This window comes from Siphateles boraxobius, unplaced genomic scaffold (genome assembly GCF_051911475.1).
Source record: "Siphateles boraxobius isolate OS27281-9 unplaced genomic scaffold, OSU_SipBor_1 22, whole genome shotgun sequence".
Lineage (NCBI taxonomy): Eukaryota > Metazoa > Chordata > Actinopteri > Cypriniformes > Leuciscidae > Siphateles > Siphateles boraxobius.
In genome coordinates this window covers 35186697-35211752 of record NW_027508833.1, presented here as the reverse complement: position 1 = coordinate 35211752, position 25056 = coordinate 35186697, and the positions used below count along the sequence as shown (strand labels likewise).

The 25056-nt window shown below is 36.1% G+C and overlaps 2 protein-coding genes across 3 annotated transcripts; both read left to right on the top strand.

The window, feature by feature from the left end:
- Positions 1-156: 156 nt before the first annotated feature.
- pomt2 (protein-O-mannosyltransferase 2) lies at positions 157-10347 on the top strand. Of its 2 annotated transcripts, XM_077239930.1 has the most exons (22): positions 164-248; positions 362-625; positions 707-791; positions 911-1015; positions 1620-1728; positions 1814-1922; positions 2011-2170; positions 2694-2800; positions 2900-2982; positions 3069-3178; positions 4199-4265; positions 4349-4409; positions 4488-4566; positions 5831-5982; positions 6779-6870; positions 6976-7052; positions 7148-7219; positions 8348-8407; positions 8493-8598; positions 8670-8810; positions 9022-9133; positions 9381-10347. In XM_077239930.1, exons 3-22 carry the CDS (start codon positions 732-734, stop codon positions 9484-9486), a joined length of 1968 nt encoding a protein of 655 aa, XP_077096045.1. In that variant the 5' UTR covers positions 164-248; positions 362-625; positions 707-731; the 3' UTR covers positions 9487-10347. The 2 variants fall into 2 exon arrangements, with proteins under 2 accessions (XP_077096044.1, XP_077096045.1); XM_077239929.1 differs by having other exon boundaries at positions 157-625.
- Positions 10348-10433: 86 nt separating this feature from the next.
- On the top strand, positions 10434-24866 carry lin52 (lin-52 DREAM MuvB core complex component). The gene is made up of 6 exons (XM_077239955.1): positions 10434-10494; positions 11093-11167; positions 11352-11389; positions 11479-11545; positions 11789-11872; positions 24476-24866. The coding sequence occupies exons 1-6, from the start codon at positions 10476-10478 to the stop codon at positions 24529-24531; spliced, it is 339 nt and encodes a 112-aa protein (XP_077096070.1). The 5' UTR covers positions 10434-10475; the 3' UTR covers positions 24532-24866.
- Positions 24867-25056: the final 190 nt, after the last annotated feature.

Here is a 25056-nt window from a genome sequence, read left to right as displayed (position 1 = left end):
CCCTAACAATTTTTTCTCGACGTGTCATTTTCCACCACATTTGATCGGTAAATCCCACGCTTCGGGTTTATTGTGGCTGCATGTGCCTCTCCTGTCCAGCAGATGACAGTGAAGTGCAGACATTCCCCATCTAGAACAGCCCACAAAACATGATCTGGAATGCAATGGGAGGAGTTACAGCAACGAGCAAGAGAACGGTCTCGTTCAGCAGTATGTCAACACGACCAAGCTGCTAGATCTTAAATCCTGTAAGGATTCAATGTTCATAAACTCTGCGCCTGAAGGCACTGTCTTTATAGTGTTTTTGCCACTCTAATAATGACTTATTGTCTTCATCAAAAAACCTACTAATGGACGGCAGACCGAAGGAGCTTTATTCACAAAGACAAGACACATCAGCTGTAAGACATCGACAAACATGTAGGGTGAACGAGGGTCCGGAATGCCTTTCCCAACCTTCTAACGGGACTTCTAACGGGACAAATAAAAGGATCCCCAAGCGAGGAGGACACTTCAGTTCTCCCTGCAGAGATGATGATCATGTTCCATTTTATACTTTGGTCTTGGTGCTTGTGCTCTCTGTATGCACACGCTTTTACAAGATCACTGAGCCTCCACATGTATGGTAAGCATTAGATCTGTAGAATTGTGATAATAACCTTAATATCACTACACGATCAATAAATATTATGGTCCATCATTGCAGTTGGGATGAGACGCATTTCGGGAAAATGGGAAGTTATTACATTAATCGCACCTTCTTCTTTGATGTCCATCCACCTCTTGGAAAGGTATAATTTCATTGCGTGTAGACCACTGTTGCTCCACTGTAATCTCAATTACGGTCTTTTGTCAGTTTTTGTGTAGTTTGTGACTCAAAATGATGAATTAATCTACACCCATCACTCAGATGCTGATCGGCCTTGCTGGATACCTGACAGGCTACGATGGCACCTTTCCCTTCATAAAACCAGGGGACAAATTTGAGCACCATAACTACTGGGGAATGAGAGCGGTAAACCTTTAATTGTCTCCCAATCAATTTCATGCAGATTTCTAGGACAGAGGAAAACTAAAACTTAAGTTATTTATATAAGAAAATATAGTTAGTAAAATATAAATAGTAAGTATTGATATATTTATACATTAGTGCTGGGCAAAGATTAATCGCATCCAAAATAAAAGTTTGTGTTATTTATAATAACACATTTTTTCTTAAATATATACATGCATTTGTAGGTATTTATATAAAATAATTATACACAGTACACACACATATAGTATGTAAACACAAACTTTTATTTTGGATGCGATTAATCGTTGCCCAACACAAATATATATATATTATATATATAATAAACACACAAACACACACACACACACACAAACACACACACATATATATATATATATATATATATATATTAGTTATAGAAAAATATTGTCAGTATTGTAGTATAGCTTTTTTAAATGAAATGTATTCATTTAAACAATGTTTAACAGTTTAGCAGACTATTACTAAATCCAGATCTAATTTATCTTTTTAATTTAACCATGCAAAATCCAATCATTCTTTGAGTGGAAGCTCTAATCCTTTTTTTGTATTCGTTTGTGTGTAGTTCTGTGCAGCTCTTGGTTCCTGTCTTCCTCCTTTTGCCTTTCTTATTGTCCTGGAGCTGTCGCATTCTCCACCAGCAGCGCTAATCGCAGCCTCTCTTCTTATTTTTGGTGAGTGTGGTAGTGATCATAAACACTGAGCTGTATACAACGACGATAATCTGAATCTAAATCAACTGGTCTATTTTCGCAACAGACACTGGCTGCATCACCCTGTCTCAGTACATTCTCCTGGATCCCATTCTAATGTTTTTCATCATGGGCTCTGTTCTGTGCATGGCCAGATTCAACACACAGAGACTCAGGTACAGGAGGAATCTCTCTATGTAGATTTATTGTTTGAGTTTGTATACGTAATGTTTTAGGAATCCAAATGGTCATTTTTGTCTTCAGGTCTTTCAGCTTCTCCTGGTGGCTCTGGCTGCTTCTGACGGGGGTCTGCCTCTCTGGTTCTCTGGGAGTGAAGTTTGTGGGGCTATTTGTCATCCTTTTGGTGGGAATCAACACAGCATTTGATCTGTGGAGGCTTCTTGGGGACCTCAGCTTGTCTCTGGTATAAATGAGAACCTGTTTCAAGATTGACAGTTTCAAATATTATCTACTGTTCAAAAGTTTGATGCAGGAAAGATTTTGTAAAATAATTTTGAAAGGAGTCTCTTTTTCTTAACAAGGCTCCATTTATTTAATCAAAATTATTGTAATATTGTGAAATATTATTACAATATGAAATTTTCTGTTTTAATACATTTTAAAATGTAATTTATTCCTGTGATGCAAAGCTGTATTTTCAGCATCATTACTCCAGTCTTCAGTGTCACACGATCCTTCAGAAACCATTCTAATATGCTGCAAACCGTTGTGCTGCTTAATATTTCCCTGTAAACTGTGATATGTTTCCAGGTTTCGTTGATGAATAGAAAGTTCAAAAGAACAGCATTTATTTAGTCTTTACAGAGAAGTCTTTACTATCACTTTTGATCAATTTAATGCATTGTATAAAAGTATTAATTTCTTTTTTTTAAATCTCACTATTTTATGGTAGTGTATGCTGAAAATAGTTTCTTGTTTTTCTCAAGGTGGATTTTGGGAAGCACTTACTTGCTCGAATTTTCGGGTTGATAATGCTCCCGTTGTTCCTGTACACTACAATATTTGCCGTCCACTTCATTGTCTTAAACAGAAGGTCTGTTTGAGCCAATATTGATATTCTGTTCTATTCTAAAAGCTGTTGCTAATTAATACAATAAATTGTAATTTTAACAGCTTTCTTCTTCATACACAGTGGTCCTGGGGACGGTTTCTTCAGCTCTGCTTTCCAGTCTCGCTTGATTGGAAACAATCTACACAACGCCTCTATGCCGGAGTGTAAGCGCAACTTAAGCTCAATATTTGACATGTTTACTTCTTGTGTTTCTTTTTTCACTTGGGCTTTTACACCTCCCTCTGCACAGATCTGGCGTATGGCTCTGCCATAACAGTGAAGAATTTGCGAATTGCGGGAGGATATCTGCACTCTCACTGGCACCTTTACCCAGAGGGGGTTGGAGCTCATCAGCAGCAGGTCAGTTCACCGCCCTCTGCTTCTCTTACCAAACCCAAACAGGAAGACAACAGTAACGACATTATCTGGAAGATTTCAAGATGAACATCTGACCTGTTTCTTATTTTGCTTTATGATTTCTAATTACATGTTCAGTCAGTTTTAAAAAAAGAAATTAATTAATATTGAATACAACATTAGTTGTGATCGATGACATTAATAATGTAACAAAAGATTACTATTTCAAATAAATGGTGTTCTTTTGAACCTTTGGTCACACTTTAGATTAGGGTCTAATTCTCTCTATTAACTAATTATCAACTATGACTTTTGCCTCAATAAACTACTAATTACTGCTTATTAATAGTTAGTAAGGTAGTTGCTAAGTTTAGGTAATGGGTAGGATTAAGGGATGTAGAATATGGTCATGAAGAATAAGGCCTTAATATGTGATTTATAAGTACTAATAAACAGCCAATATCATAGTAATTTGCATTATAATAAGCAACTAGGTAATAGTGAGAATTGGACCCTAAACTAAAGTGTTACCGAACTTTCTATTCATTAAATAATCCTGAAAATTGTTTCATGGTTTTAACAAAAATATTAAGCAGCACATCTATTGTCATCTGTGATGATAATTATAAAAAATGTTTCTTGAGCGCCAAATCATTATATTACTAGGATTTCTGAAGAATCATGTGGCACTAAAGACTGGAGTAATGACTGCTGAAAATTCTGCCTTGCCAGCACAGGGAAAAAATACATTTTAAAATATATTAAAATAGAAAAATTATTCTTTATATTTCACAACAATTACTGGTTTTACTTTATTTTTGATCAAATGAATGCAGCCTTTGTTAGCATAAAAGACTTCTTTCAAAACATTTTAACAAATCTTCCTGACCCAAACATTTCTAACAGTAATTTACAGTATCTAAATGTGTATTTTTGGTACTGTATCTGGTCTGTGTTTAGAACTTTGTGATCTGTAACAATAATTAATTTTCCTAAATCTATTTTTCATCTTCACAAATGTAGGTTACAGCCTATTTGCACAAAGATTATAACAACATGTGGTTGGTCAAGAGACCTGACAACTCTGACGGTGAGTTCTTTTACATGTTTGCATTACTTCACTATCCTATATCGACACTGCACAAGAGTCAATAACTCCTGTTCTCTGCTAAGATATCACAGGGACAACAGAGCTGGTCCGACATGGTGACATCATTAGACTGGAACACAAAGAGTAAGCATCAAAAAAAATTATTTTCGAAAGTAAAAGGGAAAATAATAGTAACAGTGCACACCTGATTCTCCTCATCAGAACTACAAGGAATCTTCACAGTCATTCCCATGAAGCTCCACTGACCAAAAAACACCTGCAGGTCACAGGATACGGCATTGTGAGTACTATACTTTTTTTCAGTAGAAGTTATAGTTCAAGTACTACAGGTTTTGGCATGGCTATAAGAGTGCTGCATTGATATATTTTTGTAGGCCAACCGCCCATCACTAAACTTGCGACAACTTTCAGTCTTTATTTAAAAAACATTTTCCCTTAAAGTTTGAGAGAGAAGAGTTTGCAAGAGCGTGATTATAAACACAATGAGGCTGTGAAAGCGGACTAATATTAAACGAGTTTATCTATTCAGCGTGATGAGGTTTGATTTCCCCAACAACCACTGTAGTCCCATTTAGCCACCTTTTTAAAAAAAATATCTCAAGGAGGTATTACTGTTGTATTTTAAGTGCGTAAAATAAAATGTGAAAATATCTTGAGCTGGTCTTAACCACAGACCTTATTTCAGGCATTCAACCAAAAACCCATTCAAATAAACCATAGAGTGGTGTAGGTATGACGTCACTTTGCGCAGTTAGCATCACGCTGGTTCCCTCGACAAAAACGCAATAACATTTTTCCATAGGCTTTTGGATTATCGCAAAAAAACAAGCTCTGTGATCAACAAAAGTTTATGATACTTACATGTTTTGTTCATCACAGATGAACACAACTTTTATGAATTTTTAAGCCTATATGCAGTCGCCAGAAGTAAAAAGCTAAAGGTTGGCTATAAACGAACTACACCAAGGTCGCACAACTACAACGTCACCACCCCTGAGCTTCCGAATACTTTCAGTTTTTATCTAAAAACATTTCCCAGAAAGTTAGAAAAGTTTCTAATAGATTATAAACATAATGAGGCTGTAAAAGTGGACTGAGTTTACCTGTTTGGCGTGAGGATGTTTAATGTCGCGACTGCCTCTGCTTCCGTGTTTTGGCCTACAAATTTACGTCATACCTACACCACTCTTATTTCCTTCAGGACAATGGAAAGTGAAGTAAAAAAAGGCTAACTCGTTTACAGGTTTTGGACGACAAAAATACGTCATCCCTGGAGCACCTTATAGAAACTAAACCTTTTAGAAACCTGTCAGTTGATCAGGTGGTTTTATGTTTTATCAGTGTAACAGATTCAGTTTGTTTTAGTTAAAGTTGTAGATTTAAATATTTTTATTTACAGTCATGTGCAGTCATCTGATCGCCAGGAAAAGGATGATCTCATACTACTAGATAACAGCGAACTTCAGTGCAACTTTAAACCTCTTATGAACATTTGTAATTTTTATAAGTTGACGGGAGCATCATCAAACGGATACTCTTTTCAGAATGGAAGCGGAGACTTGAATGACTTGTGGCAGGTGGAGGTGTGTGGAGGGAGGAAGGGAGATCCCGTGAAGGTGCTGCGGAGTAAAGTGCGTTTTCTCCATCGCTCCACGGGTTGCGTGCTTTGCTCCTCTGGAAAGACCCTACCCAAGTGGTGAGAGCGTTTGTTCAGAGAAAACTCAGATCAGGGGTGCATTTCCATAAAGCATTATTAGCCAACTATGGTTGCAATTTCCATTGTTACCAACATAGTTCAACAATCCAAAACTATAGTTCCAACAAACATTCACAAAAACCATTGCAACGTTGTATGGTTGGAACTACAGTTCTCGAGCGGTAGTTAGAAGCATTGTTTCTTGTTAAATGACATGTGTGCTTGTCACACCCTTGGGTGATATAAGCAAGCTAATATTCAGTACATCTAAATCTTTCATTCTATTTAAATATTTATCTATATATCTATATATTTTAGCGTGTCAACGATCAGCGCCATTTTTAAACAGTGTGTAAAATGCGCAAGGGAACTCCAGAGTATGATGTAGAGGGAACCCGCGATAAATCAAACATGGATATTGAACAAAAACAGTGAAGTAGTCATTAGGTGCCTTGTTCGTTACAGCAGCATCTCTAAGATCTCGAATAGATTGATTAGCATTAGATTAGATTAATTAGCAGAATTAGCTGCGAATAGATTAATTAGCCGAACTTATTACTCCTCCACATGTCTTAAAGATGGTCCTATATTGTTGAACCAATGTTACTACTTACTAATGAGGTGTGACCATGTTACTATGGTTTAGGGAAACCAATGTTGTTTTTCCAATGATGCATCATACTATGGTAGTTATTCCGTGAGTTACATCATTGAATAGTAAACGCACCTCTGGTACGTAGCACATAACATATCACAGAAATACATTTTTTTAAAACTGCATTTTACTTTTCAACAGGGGATGGGAGCAAGTGGAGGTCACATGTAGCCCATATGTCAAAGAGACCCCCAACTCGCAGTGGAACATTGAAGATCACATCAACCCTAAATGTATGTACATATAGCTACATTTAAAAAATTATGATAATAGGTAAAAATGTGCCACTGGATGTTTTTTTTTTTAGCTGTTTGTGCAACGTCTTTGTGTATCTGCAGTGCCCAACATCAGTCTTTTAGTGCTCAAACCCACTTTCCTGGAGATCCTCTGGGAGTCTCATATTGTGATGATCAGGGTAAGATTTTCACATGGGTGACGTGATTTTCAAACAATATATGAATTAATTTATATGGTTTGAGTTTATTATAACTTGTTTTGTTTTTTATTTAGGGAAACAGTGGTTTGAAAGCCAAAGACAATGAGGTGAACTCTAAGCCCTGGCACTGGCCCATCAACTATCAGGTAAGTTGTGTAAAATCTGATAGACAGATTAAAGAAAAGCAGTGTTTTTTAATAGCAGTGTGATTTTAGTGTTATTTATATACTATTTTAGTGTTTATTCATATTTTTAATTAGCTTTTATTTTTTATATTTTCAGTTTTCATCCTAATTTTAGTTTGTTTAAATAAATGTGTTATTTCTAATTAGCTTTAAGTTGTTTTTTTAAGTGGCCCAATTGTGGTTTTTCGGATATTATCTTTCATCTAGCGTGTTATATAGCTTTTTAAGGTCTGCAAATTTTTTTAAGATCAAAGGGCACAATAAAATTAAATGCAGTTATTGTCTCCCAAAAGAAAGAACTGATTCTGAACTGCCAAAACGAGTCGTCTGTAATTCCAGTCTTACTTCCTGCATGAACCTATGTAGGTTTGTAACAAATTTGCGTAATGCCAGCCTATAGTTTTCATTGGTATGCCCACGAACATCATCTACTTCGACCCTCCCTCAAACACTGTAGTTGTAGCTGAAGCCTGGAAGAGGCTGGTTCATGCATGGTGTTGATATTGAGAATACACTGTTTTCTGTGCTGCCAAAGCAACTTTGCATGCACTTTCAAAGGATGAGGACTCTGACACAAATTGATATGGTAAAACTGACAGGATCATTACTATTCATAATCACTGTGTATACAAGTGCCGGGGAAGCTTCTGGAGCTGGAATTCAAATATGGTAATGGAAGTTTCAATTCCGACATGTTCCGTAAGCGGTAGACCAATCACAACACTGAAAAGGACAGGAAGGATGGGTTTAAAGAGACTGAATCTTCAAGCAAACCATTTTCAGACTCTTTGAGAAAAGTGGTGATGTCTGATGTGCAATGTATATTATGAGAAAAATGTTTTTTTTTAAACTTCATTTTTTGTAAACCTATTATAGGAGACCCCCAAAACAAAATTAGGAGCCTTTAATAGGGGCACTTAAGTTTTAGTTTTTTATTTTATTTTAGTACCTGGACAAAAAAGTTTTTTTCAGCTTTATATCTATGAACAAAAATTATTTTTAATAGTTTTCATTTTAGTTACCATAACAGAAATGTTTTGAAAATCCACATCTGTGTACTATCTCATCATTATTCATTATTCATAATAGGGTTTGAGGTTTTCTGGAGTAAATGAGACGGAGTACCGTGTTTATCTACTCGGGAACCCTGTAAGTGTCCCTGTCCTTTTTTATATCCTCTATTTGCTAAGATCTCTTGTCCTGTCATTGCCAACACATCATATTTCATCCTCAGGTCATCTGGTGGCTGAATCTATTGAGTCTGGCTCTATTTGTTGTCATGCTGACCGTGGCTGCTTTAGCCTTACAGAGAGGAGTGAAGATGGAGGGAATGAGGAAAGGTAAGCAGCACTGCAGATTGTGCAGTACATGAGCCAATCTGAAGTCTAAAACAGCTGATGTTTTCTTTCAGTACACTGTCATGCTCTCATGGAGGGTGGTAGGATGCTGCTTTTGGGCTGGCTGTTACACTACCTCCCGTTCTACATCATGGGTCGCATACTCTACTACCACCATTATTTTCCTGCCATGCTGTTCAGCAGTATGCTCACAGGTACAAAGGCAAACCAGATAGCCAAAGGGCAGAAATCGGCTGGTATTCTTATCAAAATATTTTCATATGGACTAAAGGTTAATAATTAGCCTTATGTAAATTGTGTAAAACCTACTCTGTACTTTAAAATGTTTTGGTCTTCATTAATTACCATAATTTGTTGGCACAACATTATTACAGTTAACATATTTAATGACCTTCTTTATTTAAGGTATTACTCTGGACATCTTCCTTCAGAATTTTCAACTTCTCTTTAGTTCATCCATATCCCATTATCTTCTGAGGGGATGTCAATCTATACTCTTGTTAGTGTTAATCCATAGGTAAGGCTCCACCATGTTTAAATTTAGTTGTTTTGTGCTTATAACCCCTTTATGCTTGCTTTATTTTCTTTAAACTCTTTACAAAGTTTTTCGTTAGAAATGAATAAAGTGGGCTGAATTCATTTATTTAATGAAAAAATTGTGCATTGTACGAATATTCTATGTATTATGTTTGTTTGGGTCACAAATTCAGGCCATTTTTAATATTGATCTCACTCTCAAATTTCTTCTATCCATCTCCTTTCAGCTTTTACCTCTTTCACCCTCTCTCCTATGGCATGAGGGGGCCGCTGGCACATGACCCTGCCTCCTCCATGGCCGGCCTCAGGTGGATGGAATCCTGGGAATTTTAGACAACATTTCTATTCAATTTTAGACCATTTATCCCGGCCCTTAAAATTTTTTAAACATTTCAGTTGTTACATGTTGACTGGATCATTTCATTGTTGAAGGACAGCCTTTACTCTGTTGTTATGCTGTGATGAAACTTTTTTAAATAGTATTTTAAAGTTAGAGTATTTTACAGTCATAATTTTTTGATAGTGTTTACCTGCTGTTGCTGATCTGAAATAAACTGATAGAAGTAATAAAGTGCCTTTCAGTTTTCATACTTATAGACTCTGTATAATGTATTCACCCTCTTGATTGTGTTTTTTACATTTCCTTTATTACATAATGTGTTTTTCACTATTTAAGAAGAAATTTGTGTATTAGTATATCCAAAAACAGACAACCTTTGATATGTGTTTCATTATATTTCTAAGCGGCCCAAGTTGTGTTTTTGTTTAATTAAATGGCCTTACTACAAAATTTCAATTGGATTCATGTTGGGAGCCTGGCTATGTGGTTCTGGAATAATAATGTTATTTGCAAGATTTTTTGCTGTTGTTTGTTTTCGTAAATTGTTGCCTTAAATGCAGATCAATGACTGAACGAAATGAATACATTTAAAAAATGTCCGTGTATTTGGGTTTTATTTGTGTTGCATTTGATAGCAAAAACATGTCTAGGTCCTTTTACTGGAAATATTATATTTCATAAACCACAATGTTTAGAGGAAGAATTGTATGTGTTTTTGAGCTGTATATTTGGTAAGCTTAACATCTCAAAAGTTTTATGTTTTTTTATTTTTTTTAATCTGTACTGTTTAACAAAGATTGAATCTTGAACTCAATTTTATTAAAAACTACTGTTGCTTCTCAGGTAAGCTGAAACTGATGTTTACCAATGATTCAATTTCTCCGTCAATGGTTGCGACAGAGCACAACACGAGAGGGTGGGGCTACAGATATCGACTGCCTTCAGTCATTGGTTGCCTCAAATCACGTGTGTTGTTGTCAAGATGGCGTCTCCGAATGGAGGTAAATTTTAATTCTTCTTTTCCCTGGTAGCATTAGTTGTTAATGTAGTCATGCAACGGACCAGTTAAATCGTTATGCTGTTCAGCATATCCTCTTAAAGAATTAATGAATTGAGTTTTAAAATAGGCTTTTACCTCGGAATAGCGTGATAAAATTGTATAGAGTCAATCATTAGCAAGGTACGTGTAAGCGACTTCAGTTACTGTATTAAATAATTACGAATATAATTGTGCAGCGGTTACGCGAAGAAAACTTTTTTGTATCTTGCATCTATTTTTTAAATATGTGTTTTGGTATATTTTTGTTAAGCATTGCTATTCAATGCTGCTAGTTCAGCTTGATAACAATAATGCACTACTGAGTAATCATAACTTAAGCTCCCCCTCCAGTGTGATCTGTCATAATAATACTTAGTAAATATTATATCCTGAATAACATGTGAGGATTTCTCTTCCCAAAGTCGCAGCATTTAAACTCACCTGTGTTAATTTAATAATATCTGTTGTTCTATTTTAATGAATGCTTAACTTATTGATTTTTTTTCTGAACCAGTGTTGTAATAAAGAGTATGATTGGTTTTATATTTGTATATATATAGGTGAGGACTTTGAGTCCTCTCTGCTGAGTTTTGAAAAACTTGACCGGGCTTCACCTGACCTGTGGCCAGAGCAGTGTAAGTTTGATTGTCTAATGTTATTGAATAGTACTTTAAATGTCACATTCACAGATGTTTTCACATATGACCCAAGTTTACATTGGTTGAAATACACTAAGAGTATTAGATTATTACAGTAGTTTTTTTTTATGTATCTGAATGTTGTTTGAAAGTCCCATGTACTCCTTTGATATTTTAACAGTACCGGGTGTATCAGAATTTGCTGCATCCTTCAAAAATGTGAGTAAAAAAATAAAATAATAATCTAATCATAATAAATTATTTTCAAACATGAGAGATGAATTTAAGACTTTTGTTTGTTATTCCAGCCTATCACAAATTCTCCACCCAAATGGATGGCTGAACTGGAGTCAGAAGATATTGAAATGTTGAAAGGTCTGCTGCCTTTTCCATTAATTAAAACAAATTAACATTGAGCCTTGATGCATCAGTTAGCATTTTATTGTTATGGTCCCATGTGACTGATGCGTGCTTCAGTTAAAGTGCTTGCTAATATTTAGATAAATAGCAATGTGAATTAAAAAAAAACTTTTTTTCTTTCATTTTTATGAACTTATTTGTTCTGGCATTGTCATAGTTCAATACAGACTAGATGTGATTGGTCTTGTTTTGTTTTAGAATTAGGAAGTTTGACCACGGCAAATCTGATGGAGAAGGTGAAGGGACTGCAGAATCTGGCTTATCAGTTGGGCTTGGAGGAGTGTAAGTAATCTTACCTCTGCTTTCACAGACTAGGCTTAAGCCTAGTTCCAGACTAAAATGTATGTTTGAGCTGTTTTAACAGAAAGCAACCGGTACTGACATGTCTTAATTTTTCACTGCCATTGTTTTGTCTCAAGGTGCACACCAGTATAGTTTTTTTTCTAAGGCACGTTTATAAAAGCTACTTAAATGCCCTTGTTGAACTAAAGTCTAATCGTGACCTTAGTTACAAACAGTCAGTGCATCAGTGCACCATTTATGTGACTTTGTAAAGCCTCCACTAGATGGCATTATTAGCAAAGAGGGGAAAAATCATTCACAAATGCAAAAGCAACTGTCACATATTGAGACATTTTACACATCTACACTTTAACCTCAAATTATTGGTCAGGAAACTATCAAAATGTAATCAAGATCACTGCTTAAAAATCCATTGCTGCCTCAGAAAAACATCAAAGACAGAATGACGTTTTTGTCAGAATATGGGAAGTTTGATTCCGAGTGGTTCAGCAGAGTTGTTTGGAGTGAATCACAATGAAACATGAGTTGCATGGTGATGCTCCAGAGCGGTGTCTAAGAAAATCTGGTAAGAAATATAAATGCATCCCTACCACAGTAAAGCATGGAGGAAGAACTGTCATTATGTGGGAGATGTTTTAAGTGCTGGTATTGGGAGCTTCTTCACTGTGAAAAGTCATTTAATGCTTTGGCTGTACTCCAATGTTGCAAAATGCCTTTCTTCCCACGCTTGAAAAGTTATCCAAAGAGGAATGATCAGATGTTATTTTTTTAACAAGACAATGCTCCTGCCCAAATTGCCAAGACAACCAAGAAGTCCATCAGGCTCATGTTTTAGCGTGGCCAGATTCCAGATTTGATCCCTAAAGTGAATATTTGGTCTCACATTAAACTCAAACTAACTGGGAGACATTTTTTTCAACTACTCATGGACTGTTTGAACGAACCCATCAACATTGAGTGGAACAACACAGACTCTTTTTCCTGCAAAAAGTTGTCTTGCAATTTTACCCACACGGCTTATAGGGGTCCTATTATGATTTTGTTTTGGGGTGTACTAGAATATGTTTTCATGCTTGATTGTTCAAAACACATATTATTTTTCACATATTTTACATTATTACTGCTCCTGTCTACCCAGTCTGTTTGAACGCGTTATTTTCGATTAAGCCCCTCCTTCTGTAATATGAAATGTGCTGTGATTGGTTAGCTCGCCCCAGTGTGTTGTGATTGGCAGCGATTAACGCGTGTCCGGGAAATGCCACGCACCTTCATAACCACAAGCTCTACTCAGATGTAAATATTAACGATGGCATCAATTTCAAACTATTTCGAGCACGATTCAGAGTCTGACAATGATAACGAACAAGAGGATTGTGCTGAACGGATATCAAGCACGAATTTCACAGGACGTTTCAGAGTGGAATGTTTTTTTTTTTTAGTTTTCTTATGGATACGATGTTTTCCACCATTTAATCATATTTGTCGGAAAGCTATGGTAAAACAAAGAGTACTCAATCACAAAATCATGGATAATTTTCCTAAGGGGCGATTTAACAAAAGCATGAGCTTACAAAAGCTAAAGTAAACACTAGATCAATACTGTAATGTTAATTAGCAGGCTACAGGACGCAAAGCTTTACATAATAGCTATCAAAGCAACTACATAAAACTTATAATTTTAACTGTTAATAGAAAACACAACTACAAATAATAAGACACACAAGTTGCGATCCATAAACAACAGATTGGGAATGGCTACGTCTTTCAGGAGAAGCTTTAGTGCATGTAGCCTGCATTGTACTCTCTACTGGAAGCAGTTCTCTGTAAAATGTGCAGCGACAGACAAACTTTGAGATTATAATGTTCAGGAACAGTGTTAAAAATACATTTTAACCTCTCTAAGTTCGTCAGCCTTAGGACAAACTTTTTCCGAGGTGTAAAATACAGCAACAACAACTCTTCCTCTTTTCTAAAGCAGCCCAACACGGCCTCACACCCTTTGTTGCTTGTTCCCGGGGCCAGGTTTATGTACATTTTAGGGTTCATGATGTTACTAACCCGGGAAGAAGCTTGTTGTAGTTCCTACCAGCCGTTTGTTGTAGTCTTTAAAAAGCGATTTCTGTAAAAGAAAATATCTCCCTTTGCATTGAACTTTGACCGTCGTAACTTTGCAGATGTTGTTTATGCTCAAACAGCAACATTTCACAATAACTAAAGTTAAGTGAAATCACAAATCAAGGACCCCTTTAAACTTTTAAAGAAAATAAAGGGGAAAGCTATTCTGTCCTAAGCTACTTTATCAACAGTATTTGTGTAATACTTATTTCCTGACCACTTATTTGTGATTAAAATGGTGAAGACCTTTAAATAATTTGCCATTTTTGGCTTGGCCCATTTTTCTTTTGCCCAGGAGTGTAGTCAATCGAAAAGCAGTTTCCCCCTGCTGTTAGATTTATTATACAGGTTCTTTAAAACATAAACTATTATAAATAATCTAGATAGAATGTAAAACTATTTGAAACCTACCTGAAAAATGATTTGCATCATTATGCAAAGATATTTTTGTTATTTGTTTATTTTATTTGATAAGTCACCAATAAATCAGCTCTCTATATTTAAACAGAACTGGCTTGTTGCCTAGTGGCTCTGAATGTTATTTCCCAGAATTGCTAGATGTAGTCTTAATCCATACTGGCAGGATTACAGGAAAGATAAGTGTTTTCATGATTTTTACAAATGAAAATGGGCATCAGATGTACAGATCTTGCACAATTTGAAAGTGACTACTGCAAACCATTTGTAAACACTTGTTTCAAATATATTACATTCCATCTCACAATTTTGACTTTTTGTGCGGCATGTTCAAAAACGTCCAACAAGATTTCCTTTCAATGAGAAACGTAGGGTGAGTTCAGGTAAAATCTCAAAGTCAAAAGTTTAAACTTTACCCATTTATGGACCCTTTTCACAGACTATGATTAATATTTTTCACATATCTAGTAAAGTTTTTCATATTTTCATTTTTATAACGCTATACATTGTGTTATATTACCTTGTCAGTAAATGACAAAAAAACAAATTACCGCTGCTGCGAGGGTGTTTCTAATACAACAGCTGAGGGAGAGATGGTAAATTTGACATCTTTCTCTCTTTTAACTGCTGTAATCAATCTCTTACTTAACTATAACTTCCGCTTCTTCTGAGAGTCCCAGAAACATAAAAAGGGTCAATTTTGAACACATTTATTTATTCTGAATCTTCAAAAACTATTTGACTTATTCATTAATTATTCTATTACATTTGATTGAAGAGGATCTCCATATTACTTATCTTTATGTCTTTGGTTGTAAATGGTGCATAAAATAATAACATAATGTTATATATTAATATACTTTCCTCTGTTTTTTTTTTCACTGAATATTTATGAGACCAAGCATAAGTTCTATTATTTTGTGGATATTTTTAATGCATCATTTCATGGTTTATCATTTAATGTTTAGAGTATCCCATAGCATTTTTTTTTTATTTCTGTGAAAGTTCATTAATGCTGTCTAAATGCATATTTTTTGGGGTTAATATCCCACTTTTGGATTTAGGCAAATAGAAAGGCATAACCGGAGTCTTTTCTGCCTCCATTTAATATGTTTGACTTCACACTCAGTAGGCTTCCTAGCAGTGTAATAAGTCAACCTAGATGTCTCCACCCTCCTGTCATTTTGTCCTCTGCTTTTTCATGGTGACTTCTGTAGGAATGCAACATACTTCAGGACATTTATTCTTTGTAACAGGAGTAAGAAAATTATTTTCCAATGCTGGAAGCAGGTCCTCTCCATCTAATATATAACCTGTGCGTGACAAAACTGTGATTTAGTGTGAATTTGTTTAAACATTTGTTTCTTAGATATCTTTGGCTATACCCACACTGGTTACTTAAGTCTCTGGTCAAACTTGGTGCTGTAATGTGGAGAATATACTGGTGAAGTGATGAGAGGTCTCCTTGTGAGTTCACTGGTGATTTTTCAAATCTCCATCAAAACGCATGATTAAAGTAGGCTCATTCAACCAAGATTATGCCAAACATAATTTGTCACAGCTCTATGCTATTGAGCGAAATAATAGAAAATAGTCAGCTGCATAAACTCCACAAGTTTTTGGAACATTTAATTTTCATGTTTCAAAGGGCGTCTTGTTATTCAGTGTAAGAAAGAAAATCTGACCGTCGGTACAAAGGCATTCAATCTGAAATATTTCATATTCTTTTTACCCGTTCCAAAGTTGAAGAAGTTCAAGAAATGAATACTTTCAGTCAGCAAGGATGCATTATTTTGATCTAAAGTAAAAGTAAAGACATTTTCAATTTTACAAAAGATTTCCATTTCAAATAGAACTTTCTATTCATCAAAAAATCCTAAAATGTATCACAGTTTCCACAAAGATATTAAGCAGCACAATGGTTTTCAATATTGTTTAAGTGTTTCTTGAGCTGCAAATCAGCATATTAGAATGATTTCTGAAGGATCATGTGACATTAAAGACTGGAGTAGTGACTGCTGAAAATGGAACAAATTAAAGTTTTTAAAAATTAAAAATTTCTATTATTTTTAATTGTCATAGTATATCACAATATTACTGTTTTTACTATATTATCATCAAACAAATGCAGCTTTGGTGATCATAAGAGGCTTCTTTCAAAAACAAAAATTGTACCAACCCAAAACAGTTTGAACAGTTGTGTACATTATAATGTTTCCTTGTATTACAAATTTCAAAATCCTTTTTTTTCTTTTTTTTTTTTCTTGTTTAAATGGAAAAAATGTCAGCTTCACAATAAGGTCTCAGGCGTTTGGACCCTTCTGTACACTTCTGTGTAACAACATGAATGTCAGGGAACTAAGCTCCGCTCTGTGCTTGCATGAATTCATTATATTGTTCCTCATCATTTCAATATTCTATATTTCAATAACACAAAGATATTGTGAATAAGCGTACTCGTATGTAATGCCTCCTACTCTGAGCAGACAGATATGAAATTATGATTATCATTCGGCTCAGAGCAGCATTTAACGCAGCGCCTTTTAATGCGGTGTGGTTTAATTTTCTTCCTTCTCCTAGCTGTCAGGGGAAGCATTGTAAATCTGAGCTACTTTTTCATCATGTTTCTTTCTCTCTTCAGCACCTTCAAACAAGCTGACGAGAGGTAGTGTTAGGAGACGGGAGGGTGTGGAGGAGGAGGAAGATTTACTGCACCTTTGGCTTGACGGCCATTAAAGTCGTGATCTAGTTAATGGGGATAATGCAATCAGGCAGTGAAAGCTCACCCCAAAGGCAAGGTTATCAGCCACACATTTGTTTTATATATTTATTTAGTTTTTCGGCTCCGGCACATGCAGATGCCCAACCTTTAGATGCAATAGCCGTATATGTTTGGGGTGGAAAAATATGAATAACGGCAGCATATATTAAGCTTTGATTAATCATGGACTTATATTAAGCTTAAAACGTATAAATAAGTGGATACTAAGTACTTTAATAGCTTGGTGTTTAGTGGATCAGCCCATTTTCTCATCTGTAACTGCTACATGAGGGATGCGTAAACCTTTTGGGGGTGCGACCATAGGCTGATAAGGATATCATATGCATGTGTATTTATTTGTGTGTGTGAGCGTGACATGTGCCACACCAGTCTCCTCGGGGACGTTTACCCCTCCTCTTCTAGATGAGTGACGCTGATCAGGGTGATTGTGGGAGGGCCTGACACGTGCCTACCCCTCCAGCCCCCCCACCAGTACCCATCTGCTCCAGGCCGTGATGAATGCTGCTGTCGGGGGGCTGCTGAGCATGGTCATCAGGCCCATCCGCTCCCACAGGACCAGTCACTACACTGATAAGTACTGTTATTGAAGGTAATTGAATGGAGAGTGCTCCTCTGGGACAGCCAGGCCTGAGGCGATGCTGATGATATCTCTGATTCCACTGCGGCGGCTTGCACAGATGACGTAACACACTTGTTTCTACTTGAGTTATTGTGGGGGTGTTTTTTTGTTTTTTTTTAAACGGGGTGGTAAATGATTTGGAAATATTGTGTAGGTATAACAAGTGTTTTGAACCAAAATAACCAGCAGGAAAGTAGGAATGCATAAAATGCATTAATAATGCCCTGTAAGGGGTTTTCAAAACTCCCTAACCCTGAGGATTAAACATGAATAATACCTCAGATTGTGCAGCTTGTTGAGGAGAGGTGGGCTATTACTTTTATAAGTGATCCGATTTAGGACTACTAAAAACCTTTTAAAAACACTGGCAACCATTCTAGTCATGGCGGCATGTTTTGTACAGTCAAGTGCCACTCAAATTTTCTTCAGAAAATTTAGTAATTTGTTAGTCTAATGTTTCCCCAGACATAAAGCATGATTTATTACAGATGCTACGGTAGGAGCATAATGGCTCAATGACAATAAAGTGTGTCTACAATAAAGAAAAGAAAAATCCTTTTTAAAAATCAAGCTTAAACACATGTGGCAAGTTTTTAAAAAATGTACTGTTTATATTCATGTTGGTTTCATAGGATCTATTTTGTATACCAAGAAATTTCTCAAAATGACTAGAAATTTCATGTGGTGTAACAATCAAGTAAAAAGCTTCTTTTTTTTAAGCTTAATGGTAACATAATTGATCATATTTCATTTAATGTGTCGTATGCATACCAATGCATATATATTATTTTATATATATATAAATGCAATAATCTATCGTAAATATATAACGTGCGTGTGTAACAAATATCATGAAATATTAATTCATTATTAATTATATATGTTTTTGAGGAGTCTCACCACATGACATTTTACAACCTGCCTTGTAATAAACAGGTTAAATTATCTGATATTTTAGAGACTTATTGACCTTGACATGCACTCGTGTCTACAGGCGTCCTCTCTATGATATCATTTCCTGTTTTTTTTCTCTGCATGTTGGCTGCAACATTGATTTGGTGGACAAAACTTTTTAAAATATTAATTCGCAGTAAAGACATTTGGTTAACATGTTTTTCATAAGAAAAAATAACAAGAATATGGAAAAAATTCAGGGGAGTTTACCAATCTCCTATCAACAGTTTGTCCTCCTTACCTCCAAAAATGTTTAATTTTAATACAGAAATTAAAAATACCCTCAGAGGCGGTATATTCAAGTGGATTGTGTGCATGAATTGCATTTTTTTATGTATTTTTGAACAAATTAATTGATCCTCACTCAAAAACTGGTTGTCATATTGTTGACCCATATGTGGTGCTCCAGACGCATTTGATAAATATTAAAGATTCAGGCAGGAACAAAACTCTGGCTTGCAACATAACAAGAACCTCCTGCTGTTCAATCTGTTCTTGCACCCAGTATGAAGGTCAGGCCCGTCCAGCGCTAATGGCCCCAATGTTCACTGCCTCCTCCCCTAGATCAATCTCTTCTCTATTAAGCGGAGTGTGTCGCTGAATATGATTGCAGTGATGCTACCCTACCCTAGTAATGTGCTTCCATCAATCCATCAGAGACACCCGACCGCAGGGGCAAGCAGTTATGAAGTGCTGCTAGATGACGGGCTGAGCTGGGGGAAAGCTCTCCTCGACTTTACTCTCCTCTGTCTTCCTGTCCTCTCATCTTCCCCTCCCCTCACACAGTCCTGCTCGCTTCCTGCATCTTTATGGCTGATAGAGTGGCAGAATGAAGCAGGGAATGTTTGCGGTATCATTCAAAATATAACCTTTAACTTCACACTGCAAATGTTTAAGTAAAAATACCTAAACATTCTTAAATCAAGATACATTTGCTTGAGAAGCAAAATGAAAAGATGTAGCCTTGTTTTCTTAAAAAAAGTGACTTAAATCTTAAAACAAGTACATATGGGGTAAGAAAAATAACTTGATTCCACTTTGAATTATGTTGATTTTTCTTACCCCATTGGCAGATTTTTTTCTTGTTTTAAGTACATACTCACTTAATTTCGATAATTTATTTCAGAAAACACTTCACCCAAAAATTTAAATACTGTTACCATTTACTCATGTCGTTCCAAACCTGTAAGACTTTCGTATATCTTGGAAACACAAATTAAGATATTTCAATGAAGCCTGAGATATTTCTGTTCCTCCATTGACAGTCCACGCAACCACTGCTTTGATGCGTTAACAAGATCGTAAAACTAATCCATTTGAATTGAGCAGATTTTTTGACATGATTGCTTTATATGATGAACAGATTGAATTTAGGCGTTTATTCACATTTAAACATTCATCAACTCGCACACCAGTTATGATAAACGGAAGCTCAAGCATATTCGCTTGACGTGCAAGAACCAATGAGGTTCTTTCTCACGTGCTATAAAGCAAGTTTGAGCTTCTGCAAAAAGCTGCAAGATAGAAGTTTTTTTTCTTGTGCATCAAGCAGGTTCGGTTGAGCTTCTGTTTATGTTCGCTGATCAATTTTTATATGTGAATAACCTAAATTCAATCTGTTCATCATAAAAAGCAACCACATCTCTACAAAAATTTGGACTAAACCATTTGATTCATAAGAATCAGTTTTACGATCTCTCTATGACATTTTTGAAGCGAAAAAGTGATAGTTGCATGGACTGTCATTGGAGGGATAGAAATCTCTCAGAGTTCCTAAAAAATATCTTCATTTGTGTTTAGAACATGAACGACAGTCTTAGGGATTTAAAACAACATGAGGGTGAGTAATTAATGACCTTTTTAATTTTTTGGGTGAGCTAATGCTTTAAGAAATTTTGCCTCAAGTAAATTTATCTTAATTTAAGAATGTTTAAATATTCGCACTGCAATACAAGTCAAAAATACAGAGTAAGAAAAGCATTTTTTGCAGTGCATTAATTAATTCACTTTGACCCTGACATGCTATGACATCATTCAGACTGTTCGACTGCACAGATACACCCGAACGCGGCTTAGAATTTAAAGAGGGAAAGTAGAGGGAATTCATCTAAATCGCTCTCCCTTCTCTGTCCTAGCCACCACCTCTGTCAACAGATCGGAAATGACACCTTATTTCCATAAATACATTAGGAATTCATTGGATTTTCTTTCCCAGCTAATCATAGCGCCTGTGTGAAACCTTTTAGGGTTTTTAATGAATGAATTTTGACTGATTGCCTATTAATAAGGACACCTCTTGAACAGGGATAGGCTGTGGCAGGGCTGGCAGTGTGCGTGAGTGCGTGTGTGTGTGTGTGTGTGTAATGATTCGTGGTGTCAAGCGGCTGGAGGGAGGGGTGAGAAGAGGGGAGCTCTCGGCTGGGACATTAAGAGGAAGCAGTGGCTCCCTTGGGAAATCACTCACCATGTCTGCATCTTAAATATCTCTGTGAAGTATCAATAAGTAGGTAATTGAATTTTGAACACAAACATGAGCATCAGGTGTATGTGTTCCAACGCGGGACGAGAGGGTGGGTCTGTGTGCGAGCGTGTGTCTGTCCTCCCCCGTCCCATGAGGCTTAGGCAGTGAGAATGGATGTTAAATCTATTAAATAAAGATTACTCCCCGTAATAGCCAAGTGGCAGTTTCAGATGTGCAACAGGGGCACGATTAGTGTGTTTGACTTCTAATGAAAGTGAATTGGGGCAGTCAGGTTTTGGAGAAAATTCAGTTTAAGGTCCAGGAATTCATTTTCTCGGGGTTAAAAACAGGCCGTCTTGTCTCCAGATGTGCTTTATTGGCCTCTAAAAGATTCCCAAGATAAAAGGCCATCAATGACTTAAACTGTATTAATTTGGAAAGAAAAAAAAGTTTAATGGTAACATGATCATATTTCATTTAATGTGTCGTATGCAGACAAATGCATATATTATTTTATATATATAAATGCAATAATCTATTGTAAATGTATAACATATATATGTGTTTGTGTGTGTGTGTGTGCGCGTGTGTACGTGCGTGCATGCATGTATGTATTATATTATGAATATGATATTAGCATAATATCATGATGAATAAATTACAGATGTGGGTGTATATATATATATATATAGGTTATAAAATAACCAATCATTACATAACCGTTTGTATCACTTTGATTTTGCATATATATCGGATTATTTGTGTCACCATTATTTTGCCTATTAACTCATTGTGAAGCATATTTGCTTCATTCAGATATGAACAAGTGTACATATACCATCAAGAAGATAATCTGGCCTCTGGAATCCATAATATGCCATTTAGTATGGATGTCACCGGTAACAAGCTGCTGATTAACTAAGTACAGAATTAGTAATTGACCTTTCTAATCAACTAAACAAATCTCTAACTCTTGCTAATCAGTATTGATATGCCCCGTCCAGTGACAGCACCAGCTTTGTGTGTGTGTGTGTGTGTGTGTGTGTGTGTGTGTGTGTGTGTGTGTGTGTGTGTGTGTGTGTGTGTGTGTGTGTGTGTGTGTGTGTGTGTGTGTGTGTGTGTGTGTGTGTGTGTGTGTGTGTGTGTGTGTGTGTGTGTGTGTGTGTGTGTGTGTGTGTGTGTGTGTGTGTGTGTGTGTGTGTGTGTGTGTGTAAATGCACATACTTGTCTCTGTGTGTGTGTGTGTGTGTTTGAGCAAGGCTTGCTGGCAGGATCCTCTGCACTCCCCTTTTTAATCTAACTCACTCAATGCAAATCATTTCTCTTCTGCTCTGACGGGAATTGAGGATAAATGGAAATCTAATTAATGAGTGGATCAGAGGGGTGCACTCTGGTGAAGGGGTCTCATGGGAGAATGCTTGGCCAGACAGACTCCTGTATTGTTTTTGACTGAACATGTGAGGGAGATTGGGAGAGGGGTAGTAAGAGTTAGAGTATGGTTGTTAGTTCAGCTATGACGAAGCTCTTTCCCTCTGTTTGTGGACCATCCAGAAACCAGTGACCCATTTAACAAAACGTTACCCTATCATTGACATTAAACCTGGGATTAAGACACACATATACTTATGGAAAGTACTTGAGGCACTAATCTGTCTCATTGACACTGCATTTGGATGGTTAATGACTAATATCTTATAATGCTCAATGTTTTTCAATTATAATGTTGATATCTGTTGTATTAATATACTGAAGATTAAGTTGACTTTCAGGCTTTACTCATAGTTTTTCCTGGAATCTAATGGCAGTCAATTGTCTATTGAACCTATGCCAAGGAAAATAGAAATAATCAAACTGCTCTTTATTCCTGTGTATTTTAACTTTTGATGTACAATGCGCTTTTAATGTGAGATGTATTGTTGTAGTATGCTTGTTCTGTTTGTCTAGTTAGTTAAGCTTCATTCAACTCTTGTAAACTGGTTATGACACACACCATGTTACTGTGTGTGTGTGTGTGTGTGTGTGTGTGTGTGTGTGTGTGTGTGTGTGTGTGTGTGTGTGTGTGTGTGTGTGTGTGTGTGTGTGTGTGTGTGTGTGTGTGTGTGTGTGTGTGTGTGTGTGTGTGTGTGTGTGTGTGTGATGAAAATAAAGTTAATTAAAAAGAATATTAAAATACATTTGTAATTTCTAAAATACCTTTAAAGTACATTATTATATGTAAAAGTTATTTTCTGTTGTAGAGTTAGTACATTTTAGGTCCATTAAGTTTTTTTTTAAGCAGTAAGAAGAAGAAATTAATACTTTTATTCAGCAAGAATGCATCAAAAGTGACAGTAAAGACATTTATGGTCACAAAAGATTTCTGTTTTAAATTAATAAAACATTGATAATAGTAAGAAATGTTTCTTCAGCGCCAAATCAGTATATTAGAATGATATCTGAAGGATCATGTTACACTGAAGACTGGAGGAATGATGCTGAAAATACAGCTTTGCCATCACAGGAAATAAAATGCATTTTAAAAATTATTAAGAGAAATAAAAGTTGTTGTTTTTTGTTGGTCAAATAAATGCAGCTTTGGTGAGCATAAGAGACTTCTTTCAAAAACACTAACAAATCTTACCCAGCCCAAACTTGTTTTGTGTAAATCACCTTATTTCATCTCCATGTTTTTATATATATATATTTGAAAATAAAATGTTTGAAGAGATGGTATGAAGTTCTAAATCAAATCCAAGTAGCATCATGTTTAATCCAGGGATGAAAAGCTAAAGGTGAATCCGCTGACACTTGCTCCTGTCATTAACGCCACACAGGGCAGCTCATCTAAATTACAATTCCACCACATTATTTCATTAGCTACCGCCCAACACCGTCGCTTACCCTGTCCCTCACTCCAATCATTTTCCTGCCTGAAAAACACACCCAACAGCTCATCAGTGCCTGTGTCAGCCTGACCACAGGGGGGGTCATGGCTGTTACACCTCCATTCCTAAAAGATAAGGAGAGTGTTGAGATTATGTTGATGGAGCTTTGAGAATGAAGATGAAATAATAGGTCCATAAGAATACGCTTTAATGTAGTACATTATATTTACTTCAATAATTACTCAGGATCTAGCTTTCTCTGTTTAAAATATGCCATGTAAACTTACTTAATGTGCCTCTGATAAGATTTGGAGACTTTGTCTTTCATATTACAGTGCAATAACCTGTTGACTTTATTGCCCTTTTCCAGCCCGAGAAATGACAAGAGGAAAATTCCTGAACATCTTGGAGAGACCCAAAAAGTGAAGACCCAGATGGCGACCGCTGACCTGTCGGGACAGCTACCACCTGATTGTGATCTTGTGAGGCAAAAAATAGTAGCATGATACATTAGCTTTTAAATGCTTTCAATAAGATTTGACTGATTTGAGGTCAACATCACAACACCAATGCATCAATATATTTTGTATATATGTTCTCAAAACGTTCTTTAAATGACAGGTGCTGAGTAGAAAGGGTAGGATAGTGATGTGCTATTCAATAAATGTTCATAAATGTATTTATTTTTCTCTCTGCTGTGTTTAATACAGTGTAATACAACTGCAATTGTTTTATTAAAAATTCACTTTTGTTTAAATGAAGTACAGTTTGTTGTGTTCGCCCTACATGCACTGTCGGATAAAATGCTTCATCTTATTTATTTTTTGGGGGGGGGTTGTACATTTTAAACACTTTTGCTTTTTGTATCTGCTAGTGCGGCTTTGCGTCCCATTGGCCAGCCAATGATCTTTCGTCAAAGTAGCTTCCATGAAACAATGAGGGTGTTCATGA

Bases quoted from the DNA above. Each gene is read 5' to 3' on its own strand.
- pomt2 (XM_077239929.1), top strand. From the start codon at position 351: ATGGACGGCAGACCGAAGGAGCTTTATTCACAAAGACAAGACACATCA. The intron at 792-910 runs GTATAATTTCAT...CCCATCACTCAG, and splicing joins TCCATCCACCTCTTGGAAAG to ATGCTGATCGGCCTTGCTGG. The intron at 2,171-2,693 runs GTATAAATGAGA...GTTTTTCTCAAG, and splicing joins GGGACCTCAGCTTGTCTCTG to GTGGATTTTGGGAAGCACTT.
- lin52 (XM_077239955.1), top strand. The intron at 11,168-11,351 runs GTAAGTTTGATT...ATATTTTAACAG, and splicing joins TGACCTGTGGCCAGAGCAGT to TACCGGGTGTATCAGAATTT. The intron at 11,873-24,475 runs GTAAGTAATCTT...GCCCTTTTCCAG, and splicing joins TCAGTTGGGCTTGGAGGAGT to CCCGAGAAATGACAAGAGGA.